Source organism: Enhydra lutris, unplaced genomic scaffold, assembly GCF_002288905.1.
Source record: "Enhydra lutris kenyoni isolate GAN:26980312 unplaced genomic scaffold, ASM228890v2 scaffoldscaffold20, whole genome shotgun sequence".
Classification (NCBI taxonomy): Eukaryota; Metazoa; Chordata; class Mammalia; order Carnivora; family Mustelidae; genus Enhydra; species Enhydra lutris.
In genome coordinates this window covers 15790620-15806599 of record NW_019154104.1, presented here as the reverse complement: position 1 = coordinate 15806599, position 15980 = coordinate 15790620, and the positions used below count along the sequence as shown (strand labels likewise).

At 42.7% G+C, this 15980-nt stretch overlaps 1 protein-coding gene across 2 annotated transcripts in view; it reads left to right on the top strand.

Annotated features, from left to right (window-relative positions):
- LOC111148522 (neurexin-3-beta) overlaps window positions 1-15980 on the top strand; it is a 1534880-nt gene that overhangs the window by 379854 nt on the left and 1139046 nt on the right. The window contains exons 5-7 of one of the 2 annotated variants that reach the window (XM_022505141.1): window positions 3873-4174; window positions 8104-8127; window positions 10051-10212. In XM_022505141.1, the coding sequence (XP_022360849.1) occupies window positions 3873-4174; window positions 8104-8127; window positions 10051-10212 (488 nt within the window). The remainder of the gene's footprint in view (window positions 1-3872; window positions 4175-8103; window positions 8128-10050; window positions 10213-15980) is intronic. The other variant, XM_022505142.1, reaches the window with a different exon arrangement.

Sequence of the window (15980 nt, the reverse complement as noted above, 5' to 3'; positions counted from 1 at the left end):
TCTTGGGTTATACATATCTAGATTGCATCTCGTGTTTAATCAGTTGGACTTACAAATAATGGACTTACAAATAACTTACAAATAATGGGGAGATGATTTGTTGTCATATGGTTGGTGCTTTGCTTTCCATGCAGCAAGAATAACATTTTTATTTTAACACTTATGCAATTGATTGTAAACTTTGGGGTGATATAATTTAAGGGGATCTAAACAGTCCATCAGCCATGCCCGTGCGTGCCCTCTTACCAAGCTGGGGATTTCTGCTAAGCTGTTGTGTACTCTGTTACATAATCCCCTGTGTCCATTGTCTCTACCAGTTTAGCCTGAATACATACAAGGTGACTGCGTTGTCTCTTCGACCTCTTTCTCAGTGTAAACACTAAATAAAGGAAACAAATTTGGGGCAATATTACATTTTTCTAATGGACAGTTTGGAGAATTGAATGAGCTTAGAAATGTGTGTGTCGCTGTTTAGTTTTGTGCCTTTCAGTTATGTTTATTGTCAATTGAGTATGGTTTTCAAGGTGACAAGACAGTGCTTACACTTTGGCTCCTGGAAGGAAATTAAGACAGGCTGGGATCTTAGGAGAAATCAGTTGTGAGAATATGCAAAGGAATGCTTTCTTCAAGGTTCTCACTCCTTCTTCTTCCATGCCCCTCATTTGCTCTTTTGAAGACCGGGTCATGCACTGTCACTGCATCTCCTCTCCACACAGTCAGGAGGAAGGTGTCCCATGCATTAAAAATGTTACAATTTGGCTTATCTAGAATATGACTCAGAGAGTAGCTTTCAGGTGTCTCTTACATGTTGACATGTGGAGGAGATAAGACCATCTGGGGTGATGCTGCTCTTGGTAGCCAGCCTAGGGAAGAGGCAAACCAGGAAAATTCATCATTGAATGAAGAGATAGGGAAGGTTGTGTATGGTTACAGCATTTTCCTTAGATTACTTGCAAAGGGACATGCTCAGCTACATAAAATCTTTGTTGGTAAATTTGCATGGGGATTAGCATAAATATGCATCTGATTTACATAGACGATTTCTCACGTTGGTTTTATTTCTTGTTTATTTATTGATATTCTCTTCTCTACAATGATGTCATTTTTCTTGTGTGGCCTCCACATAAAACAAATTCTATTGCTTTAAACACACCCAGCATCCAGGGAGGAAAGGGGAACATTATTTTGGTGAGTAAGTGATATATGTAGGGTGGGGAGCGGGGAGATAAATTTCTGGCTCAGTTTATCCAGGGTTGGGGATGGTTTGTAAGTTAATGCATAGCTCTGTGGAATCATTTGTGCCCTATAGTAAAGTAGGAACATTGGTACATCCAAAGTGATGGGTGAAAGAATACTGAGAGGGAAGTCCAGATAGGCAGTGGAAGTCCAGAGTAACACCAGCTGTGTGATCTTGGGCAACATTTATTTTTAGTTGTCAGTTTCATCCTTGTTAAGGGGGGGGGGGCATTAAATCAGATAGGCTCTAAAATCCCTTATAAACTCCAAAGCTTATTATTTTTGTATACTCCTTGATTTAATTACATGACAAATATTAGGCACCATATAGCACGTCAAATGGGATCTTGGGGCCTTACTGTTCTATGTGCAACCTTTCCCTTTTGAAGGGTACTCCATGATTAATTCAAGCATCTCTTTAGAGGCACTCATTTCCTTGTTCATTTTTCTCAGTTCATTGGGCACATAAGGTCTAACTTAAATGTTTACAGAAGACACCTGTTACTATAGCACGTTACTGTAGGCACTGAGGACAGGCATGGTAGTTGGCTCTGTGCGCATTTTCATCCATAGGAGAAGAGTTTAAAGGTGATAACTCTGTTGGATTTGCCGTCTTTTACTCTATGTCAAGCTCACCTCCTGGTCTACTGAACAGAGGCTCATCCAGTTGCATTTTCACAAAGCCATTTCTTCAGAAATGAGAAATCATGACAACAGACAGGGCACTAGGGGATTGGATAGATCTGTTTCAAACATTGAGATGGTATCAAATTGCTGCTCCATGATTTTGTTTTTTTGGCTATTTTGGTAAAAAGCATCAGAAATAGGTTGTGGGCCAAGTAGTACTTGCTATATATATATACAGACACACATACATACACACACACGACACAGTGGTCATTTATATGTGGACAGGACCCTTTTGCTTATACCAGTGTGTGTATTTATGTGTGTATGTGTGTGTATGCACAGGCATGCACACAAACAGAAATATGCAGGGAGACACCTGTCATTGAGACACTCTGGAATACACAGGATAAGCCTGATCTTTACATCTCTGGAATACGAAGTTGAGGTTCATGTTTTAAGGCTATCATGATGCTATAATTGGTTTAATATAGTCTGTAGTGGGTGGTCATCTCTCCCAAATGATGAGTGATTCCTCTCCTGTTCTTACTTAATCATGAGAATATGTTTATTTTACTTAAGTGACTTACCTAGGGCTGTGATGGTTGATAGGATCTAAGTTGAGGTGGAATTGACTTTGGTTACTAAGGCTGAAGTGTAGTTCTAGAGGAGAAAATAGAACTTGCTCAACCTTATTTTGTAGCCCCCACTCAGTAATGGGAAGCTGCCTACCCAACCTTGTTCTGTTGCCCACTTCCTTTCATGATGAGGTGATTCACTAGCTTTTGGCCAACCCTGATGTTCATGTAGTAGGCCACTCTCAGTCAGGCTGCCTGTCAGAGGGACAAATGAAAGTCCATATGCTGAGTTTTGAAATTATAAATTATGTCAACAAATAATTACACAAAACACGTCATTCCTTTGATGAATATACCTTGGACACTACCTAGTAAGCCAGTACACACTTAGAATTTTTGGATTCCTCAGTGTTCTGCACTGGAGAACACTAGCACAAGGAGAACCAGGCCCTCTGGCTGTCAGCCTGCGGCCTGACCCCTTCCTCTTTCCACCTCTCCCTCCATTCTGTATCCACAAGGAGTTTGGTATAAATGCACGTGGATGCCCACGTGGCCAGCTCTGTCTAACTCCCTGCAAATGGTTCCACCATTGCTAGTGCTCAGACCTCGAGGTATGCACACTAACGGCTTGCTATCCTGTTGGAAAATGAGTCTGGGCAGAACCTTGCAGAAGCCCTGCAAACAGGCCTGGGGTTCCTTGGGTAGGAAATTAGAGGATCCCAGGGTACGGCCTTGGAAGAGAATATATACTCTGGTAGAAAGCTTTCTTGACCCTAGGTGTTCTTTAGGATGCTGACCAGGGACATCTAAATTAGGAGACCTCAGAGCAGAGGTCCCTTTGAATCGAAAGGGAGTGATTGCTGTCTTGTCAAAGTGTATCACCAAATTCCGTTCTCTCCCCTTTCCCTCATCATTCCACTGGGCTCAGGACCAAAGTTAGCTGGGTTGTGGATGGATGGAAATTAGAGCCAGATCTTTCAGGGTAATTGATTTTTAGTTATTGGTCAATAAAAGGGTATGTAGAGCTGAAGAACCCTTTGTCAGAACAGTTAATTATCCATTCTACACCAGCTCTCGACAGCATTTAAAAGCCATCATTGAAGCAAAAGCAACGTCAACTTCACTCTACCATTTTGCATAAAATTTCTTTGGGTTTTTCTTGGGGAAAACGGGAAGGAAATGCAGCAAGCTCTTCTACACCGTTGCGTTGGTCTTCCACCCTTGTGAGAGTAGATGGCTTCTTGGCAGTTGCTCTCCCTCCTGGTTTACCTGGTGCTTAGACACACAAGTCTGGTAGAAGAGTTGGAGTGTGGACAGCCACTCCCTGGCAGGGAGGCACTGACCAGGGGGACCGTGTTCTCCTTGGTATTTGTACGCACATGACTCGTGCCAGTCAAGTGGTGACTGCTTTCCTCTTTCCTTTTCACGCAGCCCGGGAGGAGAACGTGGCTACTTTCCGAGGCTCCGAGTACCTGTGCTACGACCTGTCTCAGAACCCGATCCAGAGCAGCAGTGATGAAATCACCCTCTCCTTTAAGACCTGGCAACGGAATGGGCTCATCCTGCACACGGGCAAGTCGGCCGACTATGTCAACCTGGCTCTGAAGGATGGCGCGGTCTCCTTGGTCATTAACCTGGGGTCCGGGGCCTTTGAGGCCATCGTGGAGCCAGTGAATGGAAAATTCAACGACAACGCCTGGCATGATGTCAAAGTCACGCGTAACCTCCGGCAGGTAATGGCTGTGGGGAGAGCGTGCCCGGAGGCTGCTTTAGGGCAGCTGGGGCGGAGGTTTGTGAAGCAGGTGCTGGACGAGCTGGAGAGATAGAGCTCTGGATTTGTTGAAGCCTAACATTCTCCCTGGTCTTTGCAGTTTCACAAGGAAAAATTATAAAAATATGTTTCTTCTCCTCCTTCAGTTCTCCACTTATGCTTGATTTTTTCTTTTCAGAAAAAAATTCAGTTGTGTAGATAATAAAAGTTATAAATACTTTCCTTTTATTCTGCTTTCCTTCTTACCATTTTCTTAATTACGTTTGAATCTTGTATTATTGTCAGATTCAATTAGGGATGTTGTTTTATTTCTGTAGTTTGCTAGATTTTCCTCATTTTTTGAATATATGTTTTTCTTTTTCATTAAGTTAGCCATTGCCATGATGTCATGATTTTAATTCCTTCCAGGAAAGAGTCTTCCTTTTTCTCGTCCTTTTAATTTACCACCCCTCCCCTGCTTTCATTTTTTTTTTTCCCTGTTGTTATGATAACCTGTAGAATTAGCAGGAATCTTTCTGAATTCCTCTGTTTCTCTGTTTCTTGGTGCGGTGGTCCTACTTTATTGCCCCGGTCTCTATCTCTAAGGCTCTTCATTTGACTGAGAGGCCTGGAAAGTGGAAGGACCCAAATAAAAAAGTCAACTTTGGAGCAGCCTTTCCTGGTTCTGTTCGGACATGAGAACTCCCATCGCTTGCCGATTCTAAGCAGGCAACTACGTCAGGTGACAACGCTCTCAGAAAGCCTTAGCCAAGTGACATTGTTTTCAGTCTCATAATGAATAGTAATAGTCACAACAGTAATAATAGTAACACCGTACCAGCCCACATCAATGAAGAAGAAAAGCATTTTCTATAAAAGTCAAGGTCGGTGCTGATGCCACTTTCCGGGTTGCTATTTGCAGTTGGTTTTTCTCTTTGTGATTTTTGTCATTAAACCCAGTTAGACAGGGTTCATCCTTTATTAATCAGAAAACATTATGCAGATTTCCAGAGACTGCTTATCAGATTTTCTTCTGCAATATGATTGATTTAATGCTTTCTAATGTAAATGTGAGAGTGGAAGAATGGACAGGTATTTGCATATGTTTTTTGTTTCATAGAAGGGCGACCCCTTAGCATTGCTAAGTGAACAGAGAAGTTTCACAAGGCACTAGGAACACACAATATTCAAAGCACCCATTGTAATGCTTAAGTATGCTGAGGAAGCTGCCTGGTTGGGAGATTCTCTTCTATCTGTGGTGATGTTATCAAATCACACAAGTCTTGGAGCCTCCAGTCATCTTAATACCCATGGACTGGACAGTTTTGAATCATTATTCTGTTTTTCCTCCAAGGCCAAATGATCCAATTGCTAATGTTTTCTTTAATAATCCCCCATCCACACTTACTCAGCTCAGCTCAGTGGTCAAGAGGGCCCAAGTCGAATTTCCATTTGCTAACATGTAAGGGCGCGGTGTGTTTGAGTTGCAGAGACTAGACCCAAAAGGAGAATATGACCTTTTGCCAGTTTTGACTGGCAGGTGCACAGTACTGCTCTTTAGGCTTTAGTCAGTGGAGGGGGGAGCAGGGTCAGGCTGTGATGCTCACCAACCAGTCTGTTTCTCTGCTTCTCTCCCACTGTGTACACTTTCTTGCCTTTCTAGAACAATTCCAATTAGCTGGAGAAAGGCTCACTTTTATTTCTACTAAAATACTTTTCTAAAATAGAATTGGGCCCCAGTTCCATCTTTTAAACTGGGTGGGGGATAAACGAAACCCCAGTTCCATCCTTTAAACTGGGTGGGGGATAAACAAAACCATTCTTCAAACATTGGGTGTGCTGTTTTGGTCAGAGCAAGCAGAGGAGGGCCACCCTGGGAGGGTTTCTCTTCCAAGTTCTAAGACCCAGCTCCCTCAGTGTCCTTGGACAAATCATTTAACCTTGCCACACCACAGTTTCATTTGTGAAATGGTGATTACAATCCTCCCTAGCCATGTGTGGTGGCTAAATATGCAAAGCACCTTATGTTCCAGAAGGATTATGAGCTCCTCCATGGTCTGGGTGCTAGACTCACTGTGACATGCGCACGATTTATAAGCTGAGTATTCTGTTGTGAAGGTGACTGTGTCTGTTACCAACGATGCTGCTAAGCAAAGCTCTCCATTCTGGACAAGGCAACAGAGGCCCAAGCGTGTTGGGGGACATTTCTTGGCAGAGGGAATATGAATCTCATAGAGAAAGTGTCCCTAAAATGGGTCTTCATTGAAATCCCCACTGACTTTTGCATCCAAATGCAGTTTATTGAAAGAGAAGGAAATCTCTGAAAAGCAGAGTTGATTTTGCAAATGTAATCCTTTCTGTGCTGAATCACCCAAGATTATTATTTTGGCCATTAAAAATACATTTATAACATCTTCTTTAGATCTGTAGGAGACATTTGAAGGGGTTGGAAGCCCCTGTCTATTTCAATTAAACTGTAAATTGCTTCATAAATATTTGATAATGAGCTTATGACTTTCTCATCTACTTTTTTGGTAAGGTCAAATGGTTTCAGTGGCAAAAACTCATCTGAGAATGCTTACTTGGAGTTTCCTGGAGTATTCATTACTAAATAAAGCAGAACTTGGCCCATTCCTTCCTTCTTGGTCATCTAGTCTTGGTTCTACCTTTGAGACAAGTCAGGACCAAGGCTAGCTACTTTCCCGGTGGTTCTGATTAAAGGAAGGAGTGTGAACTATCTGTTCCAAACTGTCCCTGGGATAAAGGACCAAGGTAGTGATGCGTTTCTCTGGGTTTGTTTTTGGTCTTGTTTTAAAACCCGTGACCTTGAGCATGGCCCTCATGTGAATTGCTTTACCTCTAATGCCACTTTAGTGAAACCACAAACACAAAACTGGGGTTACCAGTCTTCCAGCCTCCCAGCCTCCCAGCTCAGGGTGTGTTGGTCATTTAGCATTTGAAAATAATCAGAGGAGACAAATCGCAGGACTTCTTTAATCATGTTTAATCTGCCAGTCTTCTCTATTACACATACAAGAAATTGCTTAAAAGCTTAAAAGACACTTGCTAAAGGGGAATGGGGAGAGAGCGATTCCAACGGGCAGCATTCTGGCGAAGAAAACAAAATAATAACTACATGGGAAGTAAGAAGACTTCCAACTATTTTGATGCATGCGGACAACACAGTTATTGTCGACCAAGAGGAAAGCAAAGAGGAGAGTGTCCCCCTCCTGCCGCACACATCCACACAAAATCAAGGGAGTCATGGATCTTTAATCACCCGTGGAAACCCAGAATGAGCTACATCATGTCACCTTCCGATGCTAGAGGCAACCTGCACATGCTTTACATTTGTTGTGGTGGTGGTTGTTCTATTGAAGATCATAATCATCGATGCATGTAGTCAGAGTCAGATATTGAAAAAAAAAGTCCCCAGAATATTGATATTTTAGCTCTGTCTACATGTGAAATGATAAACTTTAGGGGTGTTTTCTTTCAGGATAGGTGGGCTGTGTATGTGCTAGAGGGTGGGAAGGGAAAGTGGTGTTCATTCAGAAGAGCCCTTGGAAAGTAAGTATGACGCTAACTCTAACTGGGGTGAGGTCCAGTCTGAGCGGTCCTGGAAGAAGGGGGAGGTCAGTGACAGGGCAGATTGCGGCTCCTTCCCTGGCTCTGCCCTGGCTGCCAAGGTTTTCCATAGAGTCCTGGTCTCATTGTCTTCCCCACTCTCTTTTTCTGTGTCGGGTGCCTTTTTTTTGAAAAACTAACACAAGATCATTCATGCAATGTGTCATTTTACTAACCGACTAATGTACTAACACCCTAACGACTCATCTTTGTTTTTAGTTTTTTTAATTAACAATCGTTCTGTTCACAATTTTTAATTTCCTTTCTTCCCCCTTTTCTGCAAAGCACTCAGGCATCGGACACGCTATGGTAAACAAACTACATTGTCTGGTAGATATCATTCTTATTGTCTCTTTTTTTGGGTTTGCCGTGTGTTGCCCCCCTTTTCCTTCCCAAACCCCCCTTTTATCCTCCTTAGACTCATTTCTTCTTCTTTTAAAATTTTTTTTGTTGGATTAAATGCAAGCCTTTCTTTTTTGTTAAAAGAGAAAAAATAAAAATGGAAGGGTAACGTGCCTGTCCTGGAAATGGTATTTGGAGGAGTTTGGTTGGGTCAGTTTCCTTTTCTCCAGTTTGTCTCTCTCTTTTTTTTTTTACCTCCCCCCCAATGTCTTTTTAAAGAAAGATTCCCCGTTTAGCTAAATTTGTTTTGTTTTGTTTCCTTCTTTTGCAACTTCCAAGTTACAGACTAGGGACAACAGGATTTCTATTGACGACTTTCTTCTCTCTATGTCCCCCTGTCCCCTCTCACTCTTCCTACTCGCTCTTCCCTCCTCCCCACTCCTGAAGCCCATTTTTCTTTCCCTTTGGTGTGGCCATGGCTGCCACAGGTGATCTGGGGAGGAAAGTACTCGACTTCCTCTATTCTGCCTTTCCCGGCTTTTACCTTACTCCCCACCGTGGCTAAAGGGAGCTCGGCCAGTGTGTTCTCTGTACAGACTCTGCATGGCATGTTCCTGTCTTGTGAATTTCCCCATGGGCATCAGAGCGTGTTCCCCATTTTCCTCCTCATTACTAACAACCTGTCAATCATCACCCCAGTTCCACGCTCTTCCTCTCTCTCCATTTTTGTCTCCACTCTTTTTCATTCTCCTCTCATCCTTCATATATTTTGGGGTTGGGTTTGGATGATTCTTTTCTTTTTCTTTTCCTTTTTTTTTTCTTTTTTAGTGAGGGAGGTGGCAGGCAGGGGAGAGAGAACCCTTTAGTTAGTTTTGAGTGTTTTTTTTTAATTTTTTTTTATTTTTTGGTTGTTTTTACTTCCATCTTGTGTTCCACTTTGTTCAGCGCATGTTAAGTGTGAAGTGGATTTTGATTCTTCCCTTTGGTTTTCCTCACCTCTGCCCATTTCCCTGCCCTTTCTCTTCCGCCTTTTCTCTTGGCTTCTGATTTTCGCATGGGTGTGTCAGCGTATGGTGTGTGCACGCTTTGAGGCCCCATCTTTTCTCTCTGCCCTCTGCTCCTTTCATGGATGTTGGGCGTGTGGGTGCTATTTTATCCCTGTGGGAATTATTATTATTATTTTTATTTTGGTTATTATGCCTCATATTCCTTTCTTTTTGTTAGAGTTGCCTTTTTGGTTTGGGTCATTTCTTCTCTTGGTGGTGGTGATGGTAGGGAAGGGAGGGCAGGGGTTGGAGTCCTGGGGTAGTTCATGGCATGTACCATCCATGACATATCAGAAATGAGACCCTTCTCCCTCCCTCCCTGAATGCATGTTTGTCAGTGTGGTGTGAGCCCCCAAAGAAACTGATAAAAAAGAAAAGAAAAAGAAAAGAAAAAAGGAAAAAAAAAAAACCATCCACCACCAAAGACCAACCCTAACAAACCCCATTGTCCAATGTCTCCTTTGCTGTTTCTCACTACCACCATAAATAACAATCATTCCAAAAACAATCATTTTACTAATGAACTGAGACAAGTGATGTCGTCTGAGGATGGTTCCATTTTCTAGCCTGACTGAGTAAAGAGTGCAGTGGGTAGAGCAAGTTCTTGACAATTCCCCCGAAGTCTCCTGGGAGTCTGCAGAGGAATGCTGGAGGCTTGGGTCGCAGGAAAGGCAGACCAGAAAATGGAACTTGGCTGCACATACCAAAATCAAACCAAATTAGAAAGACTTCCTCACCAAAAATCTTAGTGAAAGTGATGCCACAGGTAGGGGAAGCCACCAGATTTTGATAGGACCGTAAAGTCATTGTTGGGATTTTTTTTATCCCTATGTCCCTCCACTAGGTGACGATCTCTGTGGATGGCATCCTTACCACGACGGGCTACACTCAAGAGGACTACACCATGCTGGGTTCAGATGACTTCTTCTACGTGGGAGGAAGCCCAAGTACCGCTGACTTGCCAGGCTCACCTGTTAGCAACAACTTCATGGGCTGCCTTAAAGAGGTACAGGTCACATGCTCTCTTTAATTCGTTGACTGTCCCAAGAAAAAAATGAATTTCTGGTTTCAGTGAAGGGCTCTATCCTCTAAAGCATTCTTTGAGACCATAGGTTGTAGCAAAAAAGATTTTGGACTTGGAAGTGAGGTCCTAGATTTTTGGTTTCCACTTAAGCTGGTTGCATGACCTTGGTTTTGCCACTTATGTGGCTGGTGGTTCTGTTTCCTCATCTGCCTAATAGGGAATTGTATCTCACAGGTGGCGGTGCTTTATAAATGACACAAAATAACAGAGATGAAAGGGCGCTGATAGCGCAAGAACTACACCTTGTAAAGTTTGATTTCATACTTGACTTGCAAGTAGGGAAGCTCTGGCGAAAAGTAGCTCAACTTGTGATTGTGTGTCTTGTCTAAAGCATAACATATGTATTATTTTACCTTTGTCAAGCTTGGTGTTCCCAAGAGTCTCATTATTGGAGATGAAGGAAAATTTTCAGAATGTAACATTAAGGCCCAGAAGACTGATTTTTTTTTCCTTTTCTTTTTTCTTTTTTTATCCCCTGAAAGCTAGCAGCTGTGAGAAAGCATTGGGGCTTTGCCATTACTCATTTATTACTATTGTAGCTGATGTGTTGAGACCTCTGTCTGAGAGCAGAGGAGCTTCAGTCAAGTGTAAGTTCTCTAAGGTCAATTGTTGAGGCAAAAAGAATCAGACTTGGTTTGGAGAATTCTTTCAGAATACCGTGACATCAGAGCTGTGTACTGCACATTTTTGTTTAAGCTAAGCTAAACCTGATTGCCTGAGATATCTCTACCCCTTCCCTGGGGAAATTCCTTGAGAGACTAATAGTGTTCTTTCTTAGAGATAAAGATCCCTGGTGACATGTTATGAGACTCCTCTCAGGGCACATGTTTTATTCTGATTGTGGTTATTTGAAATTCGTTGGACATCGGTTATCATATGGGATGGCATTGGACATGCCCTCATTCACGCCACTCGACTGTGAACCGTGTCAAGACAGAAGTTGGGTCTGTTATGCCTGGCACCTAGTAGGTGCACGATAAGTATTTCTGGAATGGATGCCTTTATCGATTCATCGCCGGGCACTGTGTTTGTATTGCAACTGAACGTAGCGGCTCTTTCCAAGCTGTGGTCTGTGTGCTTGAAGACTTTATACTCTAGGAAGGGAGATGAGATCTGGAGGTGAACAAGTACGGCTCAGGACGCTGTGTGTTCAGTGCCACGGACTAAATTATCTGAGTAGAATTAAAGAAAACAGATATATTTTAAGGGGAAGTCTGTTTCAGAGAAGAATTGATACTTGAGCTGGGCCTTGTGTGAGTTGAGAGGAAGGGGCAAGAAGGAGAGACATGACAAAGGAGAGAAAAATCCAATTACAGCTCCACATTGCTCTTGATCTGAAGGACATATTATGGAAGTGAACTCCAGAAGGGCTTTCCTCTTTCTGCTGGATGTTAGCTAGCCTTCCGCTGGCTGCAGGGATGCTAGTGGTCGTTCCTGACCGGATCGCAGTGGACAGAGAGGCTTCTGCCCTGGGATTTATTCCCATTTGGATAGAATAAAGGTATAAACTGCTCAGCATCTAATGAACCCTGAAAGATGCTTAAACGGTGTTAAATCACACACACTGGAATTGTACTCTTGTCAGAAAGAGATACGCACATTCTGCTACCATGGACGTGGCTCAGGGATGAATGAAACATCGATTGCTGTGGAGGGCGCATGCTTTTTTTTTTTTTTTTTTAGTAGTAAAATAGCACTGAGTGTGGACAGGATTTCTCCCGGACAGGATCTAGGGGTGGCCTCTAGAACTAATTTTCCCCTGCACAAAGTTTTATTGAACCATCTCTCAATTACGTATTCTGAGACAAAGGGGCAATTTCCCATCTTCAAATGATCAGCCAGGAAGGATGTTCCTGAACATCTCGAAACAAACCTCATAAAAACACAGACGTATCTCTGATGGCTCCATCCACACAAAACCTAAAGTAAATAAAATCTGTATGCGCATGCGTGCACACACACACACGCACGCACGCACACACACTGCCCAGGTATAGAGAGCAGAAAGCTTCAAAAGCTGATACAAAGTATTACTTAACAGCTGAAAAATTAAAGGCAATTATGAAAAATGATGGCAATAACAGAAATAATTAGTTCACAATAGTAAAAATATATACATAGCTAGCAGCATAAATCTGCCTTTAAACTCAGATCAAGTCAGAAAAAACAAAGTCCAGCGCATGCTGAGGGAAATGGTAGGAGAATGAGAACCTCCTTAACTTATACCCTCATCTCTCTTACATATGGTGCGGTGTTTTTATTTATTGGACACAGAGAGAGAGATCACAAGTAGGCAGAGAGGCAGGCAGAGAGAGAGGGGGAAGCAGGCTCCCTGCAGAGCATGGAGCCCGATGTGGGGCTGGATCCCAGGACCCTGAGATCATGACTTGAGCCGAAGGCAGAGGCTTAACCCACTGAGCCACCCAGGCACCCATGGTGTGGTGTTTCTAAGGGATTTGGGAAGCTTTCTCCTCTGAGTGTCCTAAACAGATCACTTTGAGTCTCGTGTAGTCCTGGGATGTTCTTTCCTTCTACTTAGTCCTTACAGTTCACTTTTTGTAGGGCACTTCTGGGAAATTCTCTTGTTCTTGGTATTTGTCTTTGACAATATAGTGATTGGTGGAAGCTTCCAGCTAGGTCGGGATTTCTCTCCTTGATAAGTCCCACACGCCCACTCTGACTGTTTACCCTTAGAATAGTGTCCAGTTATTTGCTTGCTGTTTGTGGCTCTGTGTTGCCTTGAGCTGAGCTGAGCACTTTGATGTATTATTTTCTTCAAAATGGGGGCACGGGAAAAGGACTTCAGAGTTTCTCCTCCAGATCGCAGGTAACCTTGTGTGTGGTACAAAATAGGCTTTATCTTTGGAACCCCAGTAACTTTATTCAAAAGTTAAGTTCTGGCTCCACGTTGAGCAGAATGATTATGACTCTCGCCTAGGTGCACACGACCTAGCTTCCTACTGCTGTAAAAGCCACCACAAAGGCTGTCCAAATTGTCCTCAGACTATTGTGGTTCTCCACACACCCTGGTTATCAACACAAGATTTGTGTGCACTTGAACACTACCAGCTCAGCATCTTACTCCTTGTTGAGTTTCCACCTTTTTTTTTAAATTTTATTTATGTATTTGACAGAGAGAGAGAGAGAGTGAGCACCCAAGCAGGGGGCATGGCAGAAGGAGGGGGAGAAGCAGTCACCCCTGCTGAGCAGGGAGCTCGACATGGGGCTCGATCCCAGGTCCTCGAGATCATGACCCAAGACTAGGATAGATGTCTAACAGACTGAGCCACCCACGCGCCTCATGTTTCCGTGTTTCAACGTGTGGGTCTTATTTTTGGTCTTGAGGGTTTCTAACTCCTAGAATGGTTCCTAACATTTTGTGGGCTTTCAGTAAACATTTGCTGAGTGAAATCACATGTTTGCAAATTGATTGTTTACATACATAATCTTGTAAATAAACATGTTTATAAAATTAATAATTTAGATAAATGCTTCTAGGCACTATTAACCATGTGACTTCCTTAGAATCAGTAAAGAACATCTTGACGTGGCAACCGCTGAGTCTTTCCGGAACTTTCTAGCTATCTGATCCAAGAGAAGCATTATCTGGAAAGGCTCAGCAAGGCTAGGAGGAGTGGGTTGGAACTTCCTCTAGGAAGAACAGAATTAAAAAGGCTTTGACAGAGGTATCATTGTATAAAGAAAAGAATACTGGGTTTACAGTCAGAAAATCTGGGAATACCAGCTTTGTCACTTTCTCCATGGCCTGGAATAAACCACTGATCCTATTTGAGTCTGTTTCCTCCCTAACATGGATACACTAGGACCTTTATTATGTTCTTACATGAAATCACATACACAAAAGTAAAACCATACAGACGTGTATATTGCTATAAGGATTTTTATGAAGGATTATGTAATACCTTATAAACAGTTTATGAATACAATTATAACCATATACTTATAAATATTAGCATGGTCAGTATCTCCACATCTCCTGTATTAGCAAGTCACAATCAGGAGGAAAACCAGCTTTATTCTGAGATTGGCTCCACTAAAGTCCTTTCATTTTCTGAAGTGGAGAAACCCTTACACTGGCCCTCAATCATTACCTTGTTTTGTTGCCTTTGGTCATGTATTTGACCTTGGTCAGTCTCCATCTATTTAAAATATGAGCTAACTCTGTGATGACAAAGGCCTCTTCTGCTCGCAGGTGTCTCCCCAGAACCTAGTAGAGTTCCTGGCATTAAAAAAAAAAAAGAAAGAAAGAAAAGAAAAGAAACATGCAATAACTATGTCTGGAATAAATAAAGGAATGAATGAGCTAACGTCATAGAGCTCTACACTCTGATGGAATTTAGATCAACAGATAAATCCTAAAACCCTACAGGATACCAGGGACTGTGCTAAGTAAGATACAAAGATGAATCAGATGCAGTTCCCACCTTAGAGACCACACAGTTCGTGGCGGAGACAGATACGTAGAGATAATTTCAGTAAAAGATGGTTAGTAGAAAGAGGCACTCACAAGTGAAGTGGGGCTGTTGAGGAGAAGGACTCATATATTCTGGGGTTCAGGAAAGGTCTGTAGAGGAGCTAATGTGGGTCTCAAAGACAAACAGAAATGAACCCGGCAGAATGGAGGGACTGGAGCTCTGGGATGATGGGGCAGCATGAGCAAAGTCACGGGCATAGGACTCACAGAAGTGTGTGGGTGAGGAACTCACACTTTGCTCATTTCAGGGCACAATTTATAAGATGAAGAATTTTGAAAATGTAGCTGCGAAGTTAAGTAGGGGCCAGGTCATAGAGAAGTTTATCTCATACTCTACCCTTGGACTTTATTTTCTAGGTTAATAGGGAGCTATTGAAGGATCGTAAGTAATAGAATGACACAGTCAGGTTGGCATCTTATCCATCAGGCTTTAAATCACTTGAGAACTGAAGTTACTTCTTCCACTACTTCCAACTGGTGTCTATTTTTGCCCTAGGAAGTTGGAGAGCAGGGTTGGGAGGGTTGATCATTGACTGTGGCCTTGGGTTTGGAGAGTGTCTTTCAGAATCTTCAAATTTCTATAGGACAGCACTTCTTTTTGACCCCCGTTTCAGTTTCCAGTGCCCCTCACTGTCAGGATGTACATTTCTTCTTTCCTCTGTCCTTGGCTTTGCTGAGCTGTTATTGTTGGATGAATCCCAAGGTACCAGAGGAAAGCCAAGTCTGGACCGAGGGGCATGGTAGTGGTTCTGTCAGATTCAGGACCAGGCAGAGGGAACTTCCTCAAGCCCATCACAGTATCCTCCTACATCTTTCCTGTTGCTTGATTTGATTCTTTGCACACCAACCTCCTTTCTCCTCAGTCTGTTACTTCTACCCTAGTACATTGGTTCTCCGTTTTCATCTCCCATTTGCCCAGGGAGGAGCTCAATGCTGCTGAGGTGTCTGGGACAGCCTGGTCTCTCTCACCTCTCTTTCCTCATGGAGTCTCTAATGGGGGAGGAGGGAGAAGCAGGAGAATCAGGAGCATGGAACACATATTTAAAGGAAAAAGGATTGGGTAGAACATCATTGTGCACATTACATCCCACATCCCTTTGTGATTATTAGCCATTTAAAACCGAATGGGATTTTGCAGCCAGAGATAGTCTCTGAACAGATGATTAATGGTTTAATCTGTAATAACTTTACATTT